Below are 15,414 nucleotides of genomic sequence, written 5' to 3' on the forward strand. Positions count from 1 at the left end.
CATACAAAGTTTGATGGAGTGTCAACTGGACAATATGGAGATATTTGCATCTTGAAAGCCGGAATACAAATGTGGATAGACAGGGAGAAACACAGGCAAGCCTAAAATGTGGTAAGATACGATATTCCTCACTATATGAAGTGACTGATAACAAGATCTGTATAATGGATTGCAAAGAAATTCATCAGGTTTTTATATTGTAGACAATTGATCTGGATTTATAGCGTGATGGGATGACAGCACAATGATGTGTGTGGTCCTGCGCTTTCATGTGATATGCGTGGCGTTTCTGTGCGAGCCTGCATTCGCGAGTAATCCATCCAAGAGTAATGTGTGTGCAAAGCTGTATGAAAGCTCTGTTGTACATCATTTTATTGTAACTTTATAAAAAAATTTTGCTGTGAAAACATTGGATTACCGACATGTGCTTGGCCTTGTCGGAAAGCTACAGTTCCGCTGTTTCATGTGATATGCGTTTCATATCAGTTTCAGCATTTTATTGAGAACATTTAGGAACAGTGCTGCACGTTAACTTTTGTCTGCACATTTTTTTTGTCACCATTGTTGCTGAGTCTGAGGTGCGAATCATGCACTCTTGCTCCGCCTCCATCTCAGGTACCGAAATTTGGCACCGATTCATTTTAAGTGAATCGGTACTCGGTAGTACCGACGTGAATCGGTACCAAGTACAAAAAGTACAGAGTTTCGGTACCCAACCCTACTATCTAGACAACCACCATGGAGCTTGAGACCCAAACCACTACAATGGACAAGTCACATTTACTGAGCAAATTCAAACCTAGGATGTACCAACACTACTTTGAATACTCTGGCCTCTGCTGGTGTATGAGGTACCCCTGATGACAGAGGGGGTGCTGGAGGGTATAAGCAGCTACCTACAGCGCAGCCTGTGCAGCGCAAGTCTGTATGTGAGAGCAACAAACTACAGCTTCCTTTCAGCAGCCTGGCTGGAAACTTCAGGGACTCCAGGGAGACTTATGTGGCAACAGCAGAAACTGAGTCACGGACGAGTGAGGAAGTGGAAGGCCCAGGAAGGACATGAGGTATCAGGATCTCAGCGGAGACATAGGGTATTGGTAGGGATGGTGGCGTCTTGGCAAGCAGGGTTGCAGGAAGTGGGCACATTCTTGACAGGGTACAGGGCAGGGATAGATGCCAACTAGTCCTGGAGGTATGGGCAGGTGTTTTGGAAGAACAGAATAGCAGGAAGGTAGGAAGGAGCATGGACAAGGGGAGTGTGCTAAAATGGAAGATCTGATATCTGGTAGGCAGAACCCCAGTGCATCGAGTTTATGTTCCAAGCTGTATGTGATGTTTCTCCAAGCTCAGTGAAACACTGTGTCTGGGGCAAGAGTTAAACCCCATCTATGCCCATCTATGCCCTCTATGTCCTGGAAAAGGATCATTTGAGCATACCCTCTGTAGCTGCTTGAAAGCCTTGGGAGAAGAACTTTATTGCTGGCGCTCCAACCAAGTGCTTAATGCAGTGGCAGAGTGCATCTCCAAAGCTATAACCAGCAGCGAGCACCTCCATTACAACAGGAAACAGATCACCTTCATCAAGGCCGGAGAGCAACCCAGACCTCAGCCAGGAACACCATCACATCTGCTTACCACTGCATCTGATTGGGAGCTACAAATTGGGAAGGCAACTTAAGTTCCTGGGCCACAAAACATCATCTTAACTGAGGCCTGATGAAACCTAATTGAGTGAACAGTGCCTTCGGGGAGACTGCATTGAAGAGGCCAATGAGTGGAAGTGGGCCAAGTGCCAGGAGCTGGTGGATCAATGCTGGGCACAAGCCCATCGAGGTAGCATGCAGAAGCTATGCTGCCCATTCACTCTGCAGAGTCCACACCCAACTTGGCATCTCTAGAGCTGCAAAGAAGAAAGCCATGAAGTCCACCACAGAGGCTGCTAAGGAGGCCTTGAGATGGCTGTGGGTCGGGGGAGGGAATGATCTGTGGCACAATGCTGCTTGGACACAAGTCAGAATCTGATCTATCCCAGCTGGGTCACTTGAGGCAGGGTGTATGATGTTGAAAGACCCAAAACATCTATATGACCTCAGGTAACATCACTGATGATGTATCCCAGCACATCCTTGGATGTATCTTTGAATGCTGATGACACTATTTTGTACACTTCCTGCCCTGCCCTGAATGCTGCCCTGACTTCCCTGCAGCACAGCTTCAACAGTATCCAATCGCTCATTCCAACCTTCACTTTCTCCTGAATACTAATAAAACAAAATGCATAGTCTTCACCCAGAAATTACCTCAAGTCTCCAGCCACCTCAAAATCTCCTTCCTGGATGGGTCAGAACTCGAATTTGTCAATTTCTATAATTACCTGAGCATCTGGCTAGACAGCTAACTCTCTTTTTGAATACACATCAGCACACTGCTCTCGAAGGTTAGATCAAAAATTTGTTTCTTGTACCAACAAAAAGTATTTTTCACCCACTCTGCAAAGTACATCTTGATTAAAATGACAATTCTTCCAATCCGTGACTTAATCTACAAGTTCGCCAAAAATCTAAGTAAACTGGATGTTATCTGCTATAATGTTATCCGCTTTGTAACTGCAATTTACACTCTAGAAAATTCACAAGTATGGTCATTTGTAAAGTTGGCACCTACTTTGTCCATTACTTACTGGAATGAGTTGCAAAAGGTGTTAAACTCAAAACCTTGATTCCATCACCCTGCTCATATATAGCTCATTACAAGCAATAGTTTCTGGTGACTGCACCTGTTTTTGAATATGCTCTTCTGGAACACAGTACATGCACCTCTGTTGTTGTATATACTGTATATACTTTTTGTATTGTTGTTTTATTGCACCAGCTGTATCTATGTTTTAATGACTTGCCTCCTGTAGCTGCTTCTTGGCAAGGTTGTCATTGTAAATGAAATGGGCTCTCAATAGATTTATCTAAGTAAATTAAAGTAAAACAAATTACAAAAAATAAACAAGAAAGCCACAGATCCCATTTGTTTATTTGAACACATTTATCACAATCTGCATGTATTCCATTGAATAGTGTTCAGAGTTCAAGACATCAGGCATCAGATTCTGCCACAACCTAAGTAAGCCAATTATTTCTTTGTTGCCAAAGTTTAAAACTTCTTTCCTTTCCACTGTCACCTATCATTTTAGTGTCAGATCGATGTAACCCTCCACCACCCCTTTAATCTCATATTTCTATCACAACCAGTCTTCCCAGTTCACCTTCCAGTGAGCTCATCAGAAGTCCTGCTACACATCCCATCCATCCACATCTTCAGCCATTGCTCTTGACCTTTTCACCACTGCCTGTGTCTAAACTTCATTGAGGGGATTTTCCTGTATAGCTTATGGTATCACTGCTCCTTTAAATTATGAGGTCATGATGGGATCTAATCACAGATCTAATTTTTCTTCAACTCCCCCATTGTGCACTTTGTCCATAAATTAATTTTATTACTCTTTAAGCATCTCTTTCAATTAAGTCTTCCCTGACTGAAATGTTTTGGCATCACTGAAAGGAACATAATGGTCTTTATGTGGAGATACATTCAGCACTGTTCGGATGCTGTGGAGCAAAAACAAAAAATCAGTTAGAGGACTTGCATGTATAAACTTTTCATCTGTGTAGCTGGTTAGTAATTCCTGAATGGTGTGGAAAGTATGGAGGTGTAAATCTACCATTTTCCATGCTTCATCGTTTCCATGGCATCATTGACCTGGTCTAAAGTCATGTTGTGGGTGATGAACTCATCCAGCTTCACCTTCTTGTTGAGGTAGGCTCTAACCATCCGAGGCACACCATCCTTACTCTTAAATCCTGAACAAAAAGAAAACACACAAAATGAAATGAGAGCAAACAGATTCTTATCTTAGTAATACCAGTTGAATGATTGCAAAGATCAGGTGTACAGCCTTTTGGTTACTGTGACAGTCCAGGTGGTGGTTGTTAAATGAGGGGATTTAACTACCATTAAACCCGATGGCTGTACTGGCTACCAACAGGCCATATGTATGTGAAATGCCTTCAGTTGCCAGTTAACAACAAAGGATGCAGGCCTTACCCAATACCCAGATTAGCTCATCCCAGTTTCGCTGTTGCTCATATTACCTCAATTACTATTAAGACCCGCCCCCTTGAGACTGACAACCAATCAGAAATGATAATTGACAACATGTAACTGTGACAGTTAAAGTAGTGCCATTAGTAACTGTAGGATGGTCATATCTTACCATCCCACACTGACATAGGCATCTCACCTCCAAACAGGGAGCCCTTCAGTGTGCGGCCAGCAAGGAACTGATTAGGTCGAGTAGAAAAGTCTTGCAAGTCTGTCGCACCAACAATCACGCCAACACCCCACCCTTTCACACAAGACTCCAAGGCATTGCGCTAGATGGAGAAACAGCACAAAATCAGTTGCCACAGGGGATCAAATCCACAGAGCAGCAAAGAAAATGCGTGCTTTAACATTTGGATAACACCTCTTGGGAAAAAATGTCCCATATAATGTGCCTTCTTGAAGACTTTATTTTTTTGGATCAGACCTGCTAAGAAACCTGCCTCACCATGACTTCTACATTCCCAACACATTCCAGGGAGTAATCCACTCCTCCGTCAGTCATCTCAGATAGCACTTGGCTGATGGGTTTACTATGATCCTTGGGGTTCACAAAGTCTGTTGCACCGAACACCTTGGCTTTTTCAAACTTCTCTGGATTGATGTCAACAGCGATGACCCTCTTGGCTCCTGCAGCCTTGCAGCCCATGACTGCAGCCAAACCCACAGCTCCCAGGCCAAACACAGCACATGTAGAGTCCGGTTTTACCTAAAGTAGCACAGACTTTGGTCAACATGGCCCTTAGGTTGGACCTCTCAATTCTTAAAACACTAGTTCTCCCTAAACACTGTGGTGTCAAAGGCAGTTAGTATGTTTCATTTCCAATGTCAGATGTTTAATAGAGTGCTGTATGGGGAATTTGTTACTGTAGGTATTAGCCTTCAATAATACATATTGGACTATCCCCAACAGTCAAACATACACACCTTAGCTGTGTTAACTGCTGCTCCATATCCTGTGGTGACCCCACACGCAAAGAGACAGACTTTGTCCAGAGGAGCAGCGGGGTCGATCTTAGCCACAGCCATCTGGTTAATCACAGTGTACTCAGAGAAGGTACTGGTTTCGATAAACTGCAGCACCTTCTTTCCCTTACATGTAAATCTGGAGTCTGCTAATGCCATCACATCAAAACGATCAGCAGCCCTGAACAGAAAATTTATTCAAATGAAAATACAACTTCAGTCTAAATTTTTGCATTGAACCTGAGAGAGTGCAGCGAGTATTTGTTAACATGAGCAATATGCCAAAAAATGAAAAACCAAAGACCCAAACAATCTGTTCTGTATCTACAGCAGACAACATCCGAAGTTGCTCCACTGACATAATAAGTACTATGACATAGGTAGAGACATTATGCATGAATTGTGAGTGCACTCTCAAATGGGTCTATGACCTTATGAACACGTCCCGGACAACTGAAAGAAAAGGTCCAGTGTGTAGGATTTAGGGGGATATATTGGCAGAAATGGAATACAGTATCATAAGTTTGTTATTTTAAGTGTATAAGCACATGAAAACAAGAATGGTAGTGTTTTCGTTACCCTGAAATGAGTCATTTATATTGGATGGGACATGGGCCAAAGAAAAATGTTACCGAACAAGTCAAACAAAATTTTCCAAAGATGGTTTCTGTTATTGTAGATAATTCAAATAATTTAGCTAATGTATGTCCTAGTGTTCATTTTTCAGATAAGTTTGGTTTTAATTACTTATTTTGACGTAATGATCGACAGCTTTTTGTCCCAGTTGGCATGCTCGGGATCAGTGGCACTTCTCTCAAATGCTGGATGGATGTATGGGCGGTAGAGCACACATCATTTAAGTTTACATTTAATTGCCTGGTCTCTTTGTTTTGGAGAGGAAGAGACCTCAATGGATGATCAGCCCCCACCCCCAAAAAACCTACTAAGCAAAGATCACTGAAGGAATTCTAACTGGGAGAAGTTTCACCTGGTTGTAATCTTCACCACTAGATGCCACTAAATCCCCCTAAATCTTCCACACTGTTCCTTTAGGAGATGAGCTCACCATCCTTTCTCACACTGGTTGGTTGTGGGACTCTTACAGAAGCGACATTGTTGACACTGGGAGATAACCAGAGGAATCACCTTGTCTCCTGAAATTCAGAAACAGTGGATTTTAGGGCAAACTTTCAAGACCTAAAATCAAATGTCAAACAGGTTTGTTGGGCTGGATGGCACAAATAGGCCTTGGTCAACCCATCGTTGACATTGCTGCCACAAAGTCTGACAGGGAAAAAAAAACATGAGCTATTAGACAAATTAAACTGTTGAGGTTGAAGGCTTTCACTGACCTGGTTGAAATTCAGTGACTCCAGGCCCAACGCTCTCTACAATGCCGGCTCCCTCATGGCCAAGAACTATTGGGAAGCCGTCTTTTGGCATACCCTCAAACAGATGATACAGGTCCGTGTGGCACACCCCAGTTGCCACAATCTGCACCGAAGACAACAACTACATATTAAAAACACTGATGCGTGTTTCTTTTGAACAGGTAAGGGTTGAGCATTATTCGGTTACTAGTCATAATGTTACAATTATTTATTAGAGCATATGCTGTACTCCAGCGGCTGTCCTTGGAAGAAAAATACACAAAAAAAAAATTTTTTTTTTTTTTTTTGAACCAGCATGGTAACAAAACCAGGCATACCGAACAACAAAGTGCAGAAAGACAAGACAATACAGTTATAATGTAGTTATTAATACAGTTTTTGTAGAACCGCTGAAGAATGACATTAGTATACAGTTAGCAATGGACTATACATGACGGTATCCACAGCTTGGATACATTTTATGAAAACCTTACTGATATTTTTGATCACTGGACCCTTAAGGACTAAAAGAATATAAATAATGGAGGAATGAACACATATTTGGACTTAATGACTGTTTCAAAGGTAGGAAGATGCCACTTTATGTCTATCTCTTTTGCTTACCATGGCGGTAAATCTAAATGAATTATACTTTGGATCTCATAGTTTCTGTAAAACAGAACTGAACAACTGAATTGTGGAGAATCAAACCAAGCTAACAATGTGTTCATTCATTCACATTTTGAATTTGAGGTTTTAATATTCCGAAAGCCAAGACTTTGTTTCTTTGAAATCATTTGGCAAGTATTTGCTGCTAGCTTTTCATCATGCCTTCATGCTTCAAAATTTTATTTATCGTTCAAATTCGGTGATACAAGTTTCATATTCTAAAACCCAAGACTTTGTTCATGTAATATCAACTAAAACCCTAAAATGACCAAAAATCAAAATGTTGACATAAATCCACATTTATCTAGAAATGAAAAACAATCAACTGATTTTGATAGAGATTGCCACATTATAATGTCATTGTTGAAACAGCATCACATTAGGTGAAGAGTGCCTTATGACATGAGTGCAAAGACTTGGGGAAAAAAAAATCTCAAGGCTGATGCTGCAAAATGTCTTAAGATAACACATTTATTATTCAGAATAACACGACCCTTGATGATGCAAGTGCCATGCAAAATCCTACAGTGATATGGCAAAATTTAGAAACTTTGTGAAAAGCTGTTTATGAGAAATTGTAAGTAATGTAATTGTGCCAGTAATCTTAATACATTAGGTTATTTCATTCTTTGTGTATAAAAACATTGTGTCAGTTTGTCTCAGCCCGTTAAAGGATTATTGCAGATAATGTCCAGCTGCTGAAATGAGTGCCATGCATGCTGTAATTTTTAACTCTATATCATTAATGTCCCATTTGTATTGCTGTAATTTTCATGCATTTCTTTTGAGTAATGCATCTCTTAATGCTTTCATGGACAAAATGGAAGGTATAATCAGTAACGCCTTAAGCCATTGTGCTACTTACACTTCATGCATAGAGACATCTGTCTTAGGTTTTTCACAAAATGCTTCAGCATATTTTCATGACCTGAATGATTGTAACTTATTACCCCCAACACTGTCAGTTGCACATTCATTAGAAGACATTAGTGTGATGATGTGACTACAGATTTCTGGTTAGTGAAGTCGTAAAAATCATCAGTAATCTCTACATTTCTACATTAATTCACTAACTCAAAAGTGCAGTAAGACATTCCTGTGTACATGTGTAAGTGGATGTCTCTCACCTTGATGCGGATCTCGTTGGCCTGGGGTGGGGCTACCTCAATCTCCTCAATCACCAAAGGCTTGTTGGGCTCCCAGGCCACTGCTGCCTTACATTTGATGACCTACAGGGTGGTGACACCAGCATGAAATCTCACATTTCTGGGCACAGTGCACAGGTGAATTTGAGACATTATAAACAGGTAGACGCCAGGTACCAGACCATAAGCAGCAGGCATCCAAGAGGAAGCTATGCAAATTAAACAAACAAACAAAACAACCACCAGGCGGAAATAGTATACCTTTAATATAAGGTTTTTTGCATTGTTTTTTGATGTTTTCTTTTTCTACCTACAGTATTCAACTATGCTTATACATACGCTATACTTTATATATACTCTGAAAAACTCATTAAAACATGTCAGTTAAACATATGGTCTGTCATAATGTCCTGGTTGCAACCTTCATTCAGTATCTTTGGGTAGTTGATAAACTATACATTTTTGGAAAGTTTAGCTTGTGACCAATCCCAAAACGACTCTTGTTATTCTTTTCAAAGTCTCTGTGGGGGCCACTTAGGACTTTGAAACTGGCGACCACCCATAATTTGTTTTTAGCTGGATCCCTCGCGGTTAATCAAGTTGGCTTTTGAGTTTATTGGCTAATTATAATAATAATAATAAACTTTAATTATATAGCACTTTTCTTAACAATTTTACAAAGTGCTTAACAAGAAGAGATACAACCAAATAAGGTGGTAAAAAAAAACTACCTTGGCAAGTGACTAAAAGACTGATACACATGAAGCAGAAAACAGTTAAAATGAATAAATACAAACAAAACAAATTAAAACAGTATAAAATAAAAGCAGTCAAACATTCCCAAAAGCTTTTACAAAGAGAAAGGTTTTAAGATGAGATTTAAAAGAGGCAAGGGACTTAGTGTGCCTTAGTTCAATAGGCAGAGCATTCCAGAGTGTGGGGGCTCTAACAGCAAAAGCACGATCTCCCTTCGTCACAAACTGCGACCTACGAGTAACCAGCAGGGCTCCATTCGTGGATCTCAGTGGTCAAGAGGGCACATGGTGTGTCAATAAGTCTGTAGTATATTTCAGAGCTAAACCATTTAAGGCCTTAAAAGTGAGTAATAAAATTTTAAAATCAATTTAATAACTAACAGAGAGCCAATGTCGGGAGGCAAGCACAGGGGTGATGTGCTCATGCCTCTTTGTCCCAGCAATGAGTCAGGCAGCAGCATTTTGGACCAGCTGGAGACGATGGAGGGAGCTTTGACTAATACCTGAGTAAAGTGCATTGCAGTAATCAAGTCGCGAATAAATAAAAGCATTAACAACTTTTTCATCTTGAGCTGAAAGAAACAAGACTGAACAACACTTTTGACTTGATTATCAAAACAGAGTTTGGCATCAAAAATCACACCTAGATTCCTAGCGTAGTTGCACGTTTTTTTAGCCCAGAAATAAATGGGAACCTCTACAATGCACTAAAGATAGTATCTGATGAATGTTAGTCCCATACTGACCATTTCATTGGAGTAAGACCATTTTTTAAAAACTTGACCTCATTTAATAGAATGACCCTTTTGTGACATCAGCAGTTTTCACAACAGAAGTGCTTACTCAAGGTCTTGGTGTTTTAATGTGTTTTTTTGTGAGGGATTTTTCACCATATTTTCAATTCTTAAATGGTCAAAAATCGTTTATCGTAAATGTTTATTGCTCCTGATGAGCAGGTGGTACCTAGGATGGTAGCCACCAGTGTATGAATATGGTGTGGATGGGTAGTGTTGAGTTGTGTTGTACAGCACTTTGAGTGGTCGCTAAAACTACAAGAGCACTATATAAGTGCAGTCCATTTACCCTTTAAGACTGCACAACATAAACATCTGAATATGAATGTGAATTTCTGAATAAAATGTATGTTTAGTTACCAAAAGCAAACATTTGCATCAAAACCTGATATTTAAAAAAAATAGTGTTTTGAAAATTCACCATCTAACTATTCCAAAAATATATAGTTGATCATCTCCCCAAGAATTTTGAACAAAAATACATAAGCAACTTGACTAATAAGAGTTATCCCATCTGGCATTTTGTACTTACCTTACCAGCTGTGGTCATTTTTGCAGCAAAGCCGAGTGTCAGAAAGTGCAGAAGGAGTTGAGAAAGAAAGAACTGCAGGACAGTATAGTGTGGAGGAGAGACCATGGATTTGAGGTTTAAATACTGCTGCAAGAAGAAGTTGTGCAAACATCTGGATGCAAGGGGACTGAATGTTCTATGAGTCAGTGGTTATCAACAACTATAAAAACTGTGAAAAAGTACCTGATAACATGGCTAGGTAATAGGTGTGGATGATGTATGGAGCTGAGTTAGGACAAACAATCAGCAGCTGAAAATTATGCAAATATACCATTTTAAAGATGACATTAACTTGATAAAAACAATAATTTCCAAAACTAGATTGCATTACTTTGTGGGGTTACAGGTTTTGTATGTTTTTAACAGTGTTGGGTAAGGGTTACTTTAAAAGTAATCAAAGTACGTTACTGCGTTACTTTTTAAAAAAGTAACCAGTTACTTTACTGCGTTACTCCCTGAGTGAAGTAATTCAATTACTTTAAAAGTACTTCCAACGTTACTCCCTGAGAAAAGTAACTCAAGCACTTTTAAAGTACTTTTGAGTATTCTACATTTCCTATTGGGCAATGGACCACTTGCCCTTCACTGAGATCCAATTCTCCCATCACAGCCGTCACTTTGACCAGTAGAAACACAGAACGATCTGCTGCCGTAGACAACTGTATGACAACAACACCCCAGCATTTTTTATTTTATTTTTAAAGATATGTTTTTGGGCATTTTTGCCTTTAATGGATAGGACAGCCAAGTGTGAAAGGGGGACAGAGAGAGAGGGGATGACATTCAGCAAAGGGCCACAGGCTGGCCTCGATCCCGAGCCGCTGCGGCAACAGCCTTGTACATGGGGTGCCTGCTCTATCCACTAAGCCACTGACGCCCCTCCCCAGCATTTTTAATGTTTCCTCTAGGGATGTTACCACACAGAGTAAAAGGAGGAAATGATGGTGTGAAACAGCAGAGGCACTTTGTCAGCCCGCTGAGTTAACATTACTGTCATTAGCATCAAGCTAGCAAACAATGGTACATCCTCACGGTTGGACATGAAGTAATAACATTAACATATAGTGGCGGGGCTTTTACTCACCACAACTGCAGAGGCTCCATCTGCCATCTGCTGACGCTTTTAGGTGACTACAACAACATGTCGGCTGGCACATGAACAGACACAGTTCTGGCAGTGACTCAAATAATAGTGAAAGTAATAATAATAGGACAAGAATAACCCGATGACATCACACACGCCGTGAAAGACGACCGGGGATAATTGGTGAGTACCAGCGTGTAGCGTGTACCAGGCATAATGCAAGTCCTGAGTCTGAAATATGTCTGTCAGCGAGTCCTACTCCACCTATTTAGACTCCACCGTAGACAACAGCAGCATTTCTCCGACCACGTTGCGAGCCACAAGCTCCGTGGCTTCTTTCAGATTGATAGGTTTAACGTTATCTCCGTTATTAGAACCAAACGACAGCCGTTGCTGTTTCGGAGCTGAAGGACCAGCATTCTAAAAGCAACGGAAGTAACTGATGTCTTATTTGAAAATGTTCTTAAGTATTTGATTACTCAAACAGCAAACTAACGCGTTAGGTTACTCGTTACTGCAAAAAGTAATCAAAGTACTCTAATGCGTTACTTTGTAACGCGTTATACCCAACTCTGGTTTTTAATCCCAGTTCATAGGAAAAAAAATCACTTTCCAACCTGGTAGACCTATCGCTTCTTGGAGTAAAAGTCTAAGTGAAAGATATTCTAAACATCAAAAATATAGATAAGGTCATACATGTCATATGTTTATACAGCATAATAAATTATCTAAACAGATGGGGGCTGTGGCGTCCTTGTTTGTGTTGTGATGTTGTGTTGTATGGCACTGATAGTATACAAGCTTTCATGTTACTAGACACAAAAGTGATCTTGTCAAAGAGTTTTAAACTAGAATTCTGACCAAATGTCTCCCCTTCTGTTCCTGAGTTATGATGTTGAATAATGGCCAGAAAAGTGTTTCTGCAGGGCATTATGCTGTCACAGTGAAGTTGACATTTAACCTTTAAGATATGAAATGCCATCACTGTATCCTAGAAGAGGTTTGTGCAAAACCACAAAACATGTTTTGTGATGACACAGTGACCTTGACTTTTGACCACCAAATTCTAATCAGGTCATCCTTGCATTGAAGTGGACGATTTTCCCAAGTTTGCGGAAGGCCTTCTGGAGATATTGCATTCACAAGAATGAGACGGATGCAAGGTCACAGTGACCTTGACCTTTGACCACCAAAATCTAATCAGTTCATTGTTGAGCCCAAGCTCGCATTGTGCCAAAATTTAAATAAATAAATAAATCTCTCAAGGTGTTCTTGAGATATTGCGTTCATAAGAATGGGACAGACAGTTGAATACAACCTGAAAACATAATTCTTTAAGCCATGGCTGTTGAGACAGAGGCATAAAAATCTCAGGGTAGAGTTCCCCTAGACCCCCATGGGGGTTAATAGTCAATACAAACCACTGCAAGCGAACTAGAGTGCTGCTCAGCAGCAGTGCACTTAGTGCAACCACGGCTGGCCATAGGATACATAAAAGAGAAGAGTCCTAGTTTGAACTCAGATGTACCCATGGACAAGCAGGTAATGGAAAAGTTCCCTTTTAGTCATGATCAAAAGCCTAGGTCAGGAAGGGACACAAAAGGGTGGAAACTAGGTGATAAGGAAAAGTGAGACCAGGTGAGCAGGAAAGGAGTTACTGCGAATCAGGAGGGAGTGGCTGAGAGTATGAATGGCAAGGACTTGGCTGAAGAAAACAAAACAGAGACAACACAAGTTCACTTGTGCAGCACCTCTCAAACACTGGGGCAATTCAGAATGCTTGATTAAAGACAATTAACAAAAATCTCAATAATAAACACAAACAAACAAAAAGAAACACTAATTAAAAGCCATTTTTATTAAAAAAAAAAAAAAAGTTTTAGAGGAGTTTTAAAACTAAGGTAGCTTGTCTGATTCTCAATGGGAGGTTATTCAACAATTGTGGGGCCCTTACGGCAAATGCCCTACTACCCTCTCTTAAGCCTTGCCCTGGGGACTGAGAGCAAGAGCTGGTTGCAGACCTGAGAATATGAGCAGGGGTATAAGGTGTGAGACAGTTGATGATGTTGGAAGGGGCAAGGCTGCTCAGTGATTTTAAAACAACCAATACATTTTAGCATCAATTCTGAACATAAGGCAAGAATAGGGGAAATGTGCTCATATCTTTGAGTTCTAAGAAGATCCCTAGGTGCGGTATTTGGCACAAGCTGGAGGCAGCTGATTGGATTTTTGGGGCAGTCCAACAAATAATGCATTACAGTAATCTAAATGGCTGGAGACAAAAGAATGAATGAGAGTTTGTGCATCACAGAATTAAAGAAATTATCTGATTTTGGCAATATTCAAGTCAGTTCAAGCCTGAATAAAAAATACTTCCACACTTTTAACCTTGTCGGTGCAGTGCAAACCTTGGAAAGCTAAAGTTTGACTGACACAATCTCTGTATGCTTTAGGTCAAAACACTTCAGTTTTGTAACTATTCAGCATTAGGGAGTTACTGGACATCCAGGACCTTATGGCTGCAAGACTGTGAGTCTGTGAATGAGGTATCTGAGGCAAAGTCTAATAGATTCATGGACAAATAGATTTGTGCATCATAAAAATGGAAAGAAATGTTGGGGTTTTGGATAACTTGACCCAATGGTATGATGTGGATAAGGAACACTAAAGGGCCAAGAACAGACCCTTGAGGAATGCCGCAGGTGATATTTGCGCAGCTAGAGGAGACGCTCCCAGCTGATACTGAGAAGGTTACTGTACATCACTCAGGCAAGACTTTAACCAGTCTAGAGTAGTCTAGATTAATCCCAGTCATGCCTCTCCAGTTTTCCGGTTAATCAGTTAATATGCCATGACCAACTGTGTCAAATGCAGCAGACAGGTCTGACAACACCAGATATTCAGATTTATATATTGCGAATAGGGTTGCACCAATTCATCAGCTAACACTGGTACCTGCTGATTTTCACATTGTTGACTGCTATCAGCTTATCCGCAAATGAGAAGACATGTACAGATGGCTGCAGCTGATGTTTATCTGCTGTGTCACATCATAACTATGGCTTTAATTAGCCACAGAGATTTACTGACTTATTGAGAGAGGTAAAACAGTCTTTAAAGAAACAGTTCAATATATTGGGTAATATGCTTATCCACTTTCTTACTGATTTAGATAAGAGGATCAAAACCATTCCTATGACAATATAGTAAATATGTAACTGCTGCTTAGGATTAAGACTGGAAACAGAAGGAAACAGGTAACCTCAGGACAAAAGCCCTTATAAAATGGGGAATGACTGTTCCACTTGTCTCCAGTCTTAAAGGGAAATTTCGGTTTATTTTGATGGACTCGAGGCTCATCCTACTCTCCAATGTGCTATGTGTGAGCTCAGTCCTGCGTGTTCTTTAATGAAGCAATAGGAGAAGATATTCGGTCTCAGTTAATGTAGTTTATTAAGCAGTAAAGGAATAAAATTACAGAGCCCTGGGTCTCAACTTCACGTCCCTGACGAACAACAAAGGTGTGTCAGTTCACGAAGTCTGACCTCCTGTCCTTCCCCTGACCCAGTATATTTGAGCATAACAGAGTGTCATTGTGCACGCGAGGCGTTGTCCTCTTCTCATTGATAGTTCCACTTCCTCCTTCACCACACCACGCCCCTGCCTCGTGTTAATCTGACTCCTTCCCGCTGGCGGTGGGGGCGTGGTTCCTGTTTTGAAGACAACAGAACAACACAACTCCCTACACGTGCTGTACCTTACTATCTGTACATCACTTTCTATTCTTTTTACCATATATGAAACTAATTATCTAAGCATTGCGGTATGTGCTCCTCAGACTTCATGTCTCTTCCTCTCCTGTACTTCTCCACTTCTGCAAAGCAAACACATTCAGATCAGCTGAAATC

The 15,414-nt window shown here is 40.6% G+C and overlaps 2 protein-coding genes across 4 annotated transcripts in view; both read right to left on the reverse strand.

Annotated features, from left to right (window-relative positions):
* Positions 1-15,414, reverse strand: part of LOC126401262 (alcohol dehydrogenase 1) — a 125,302-nt gene that overhangs the window by 78,676 nt on the left and 31,212 nt on the right. The gene's annotated exons all lie outside the window — the stretch shown is intronic.
* Positions 3,007-10,526, reverse strand: LOC126401264 (alcohol dehydrogenase 1-like). Of its 2 annotated transcripts, none has more exons than XM_050062429.1 (9): positions 10,384-10,526; positions 8,285-8,386; positions 6,471-6,612; positions 6,185-6,272; positions 5,080-5,299; positions 4,601-4,861; positions 4,292-4,424; positions 3,713-3,851; positions 3,007-3,599 (listed from the first exon to the last, which is right to left on the reverse strand). In XM_050062429.1, the coding sequence occupies exons 1-9, from the start codon at positions 10,486-10,488 to the stop codon at positions 3,512-3,514; spliced, it is 1,278 nt and encodes a 425-aa protein (XP_049918386.1). In that variant the 5' UTR covers positions 10,489-10,526; the 3' UTR covers positions 3,007-3,511. The 2 variants fall into 2 exon arrangements, with proteins under 2 accessions (XP_049918386.1, XP_049918385.1); XM_050062428.1 differs by having other exon boundaries at positions 6,471-6,630.

This window comes from Epinephelus moara, chromosome 14 (assembly GCF_006386435.1).
Source record: "Epinephelus moara isolate mb chromosome 14, YSFRI_EMoa_1.0, whole genome shotgun sequence".
Lineage (NCBI taxonomy): Eukaryota > Metazoa > Chordata > Actinopteri > Perciformes > Serranidae > Epinephelus > Epinephelus moara.

Bases quoted from the DNA above. Each gene is read 5' to 3' on its own strand.
- LOC126401264 (XM_050062428.1), bottom strand. From the start codon at position 10,488: ATGGTCTCTCCTCCACACTATACTGTCCTGCAGTTCTTTCTTTCTCAA. The intron at 4,425-4,600 runs GTGAGGCAGGTT...TTCTCCATCTAG, and splicing joins TTGGGAATGTAGAAGTCATG to CGCAATGCCTTGGAGTCTTG. The intron at 3,852-4,291 runs GTGAGATGCCTA...CTTTTTGTTCAG, and splicing joins GAAGGGCTCCCTGTTTGGAG to GATTTAAGAGTAAGGATGGT.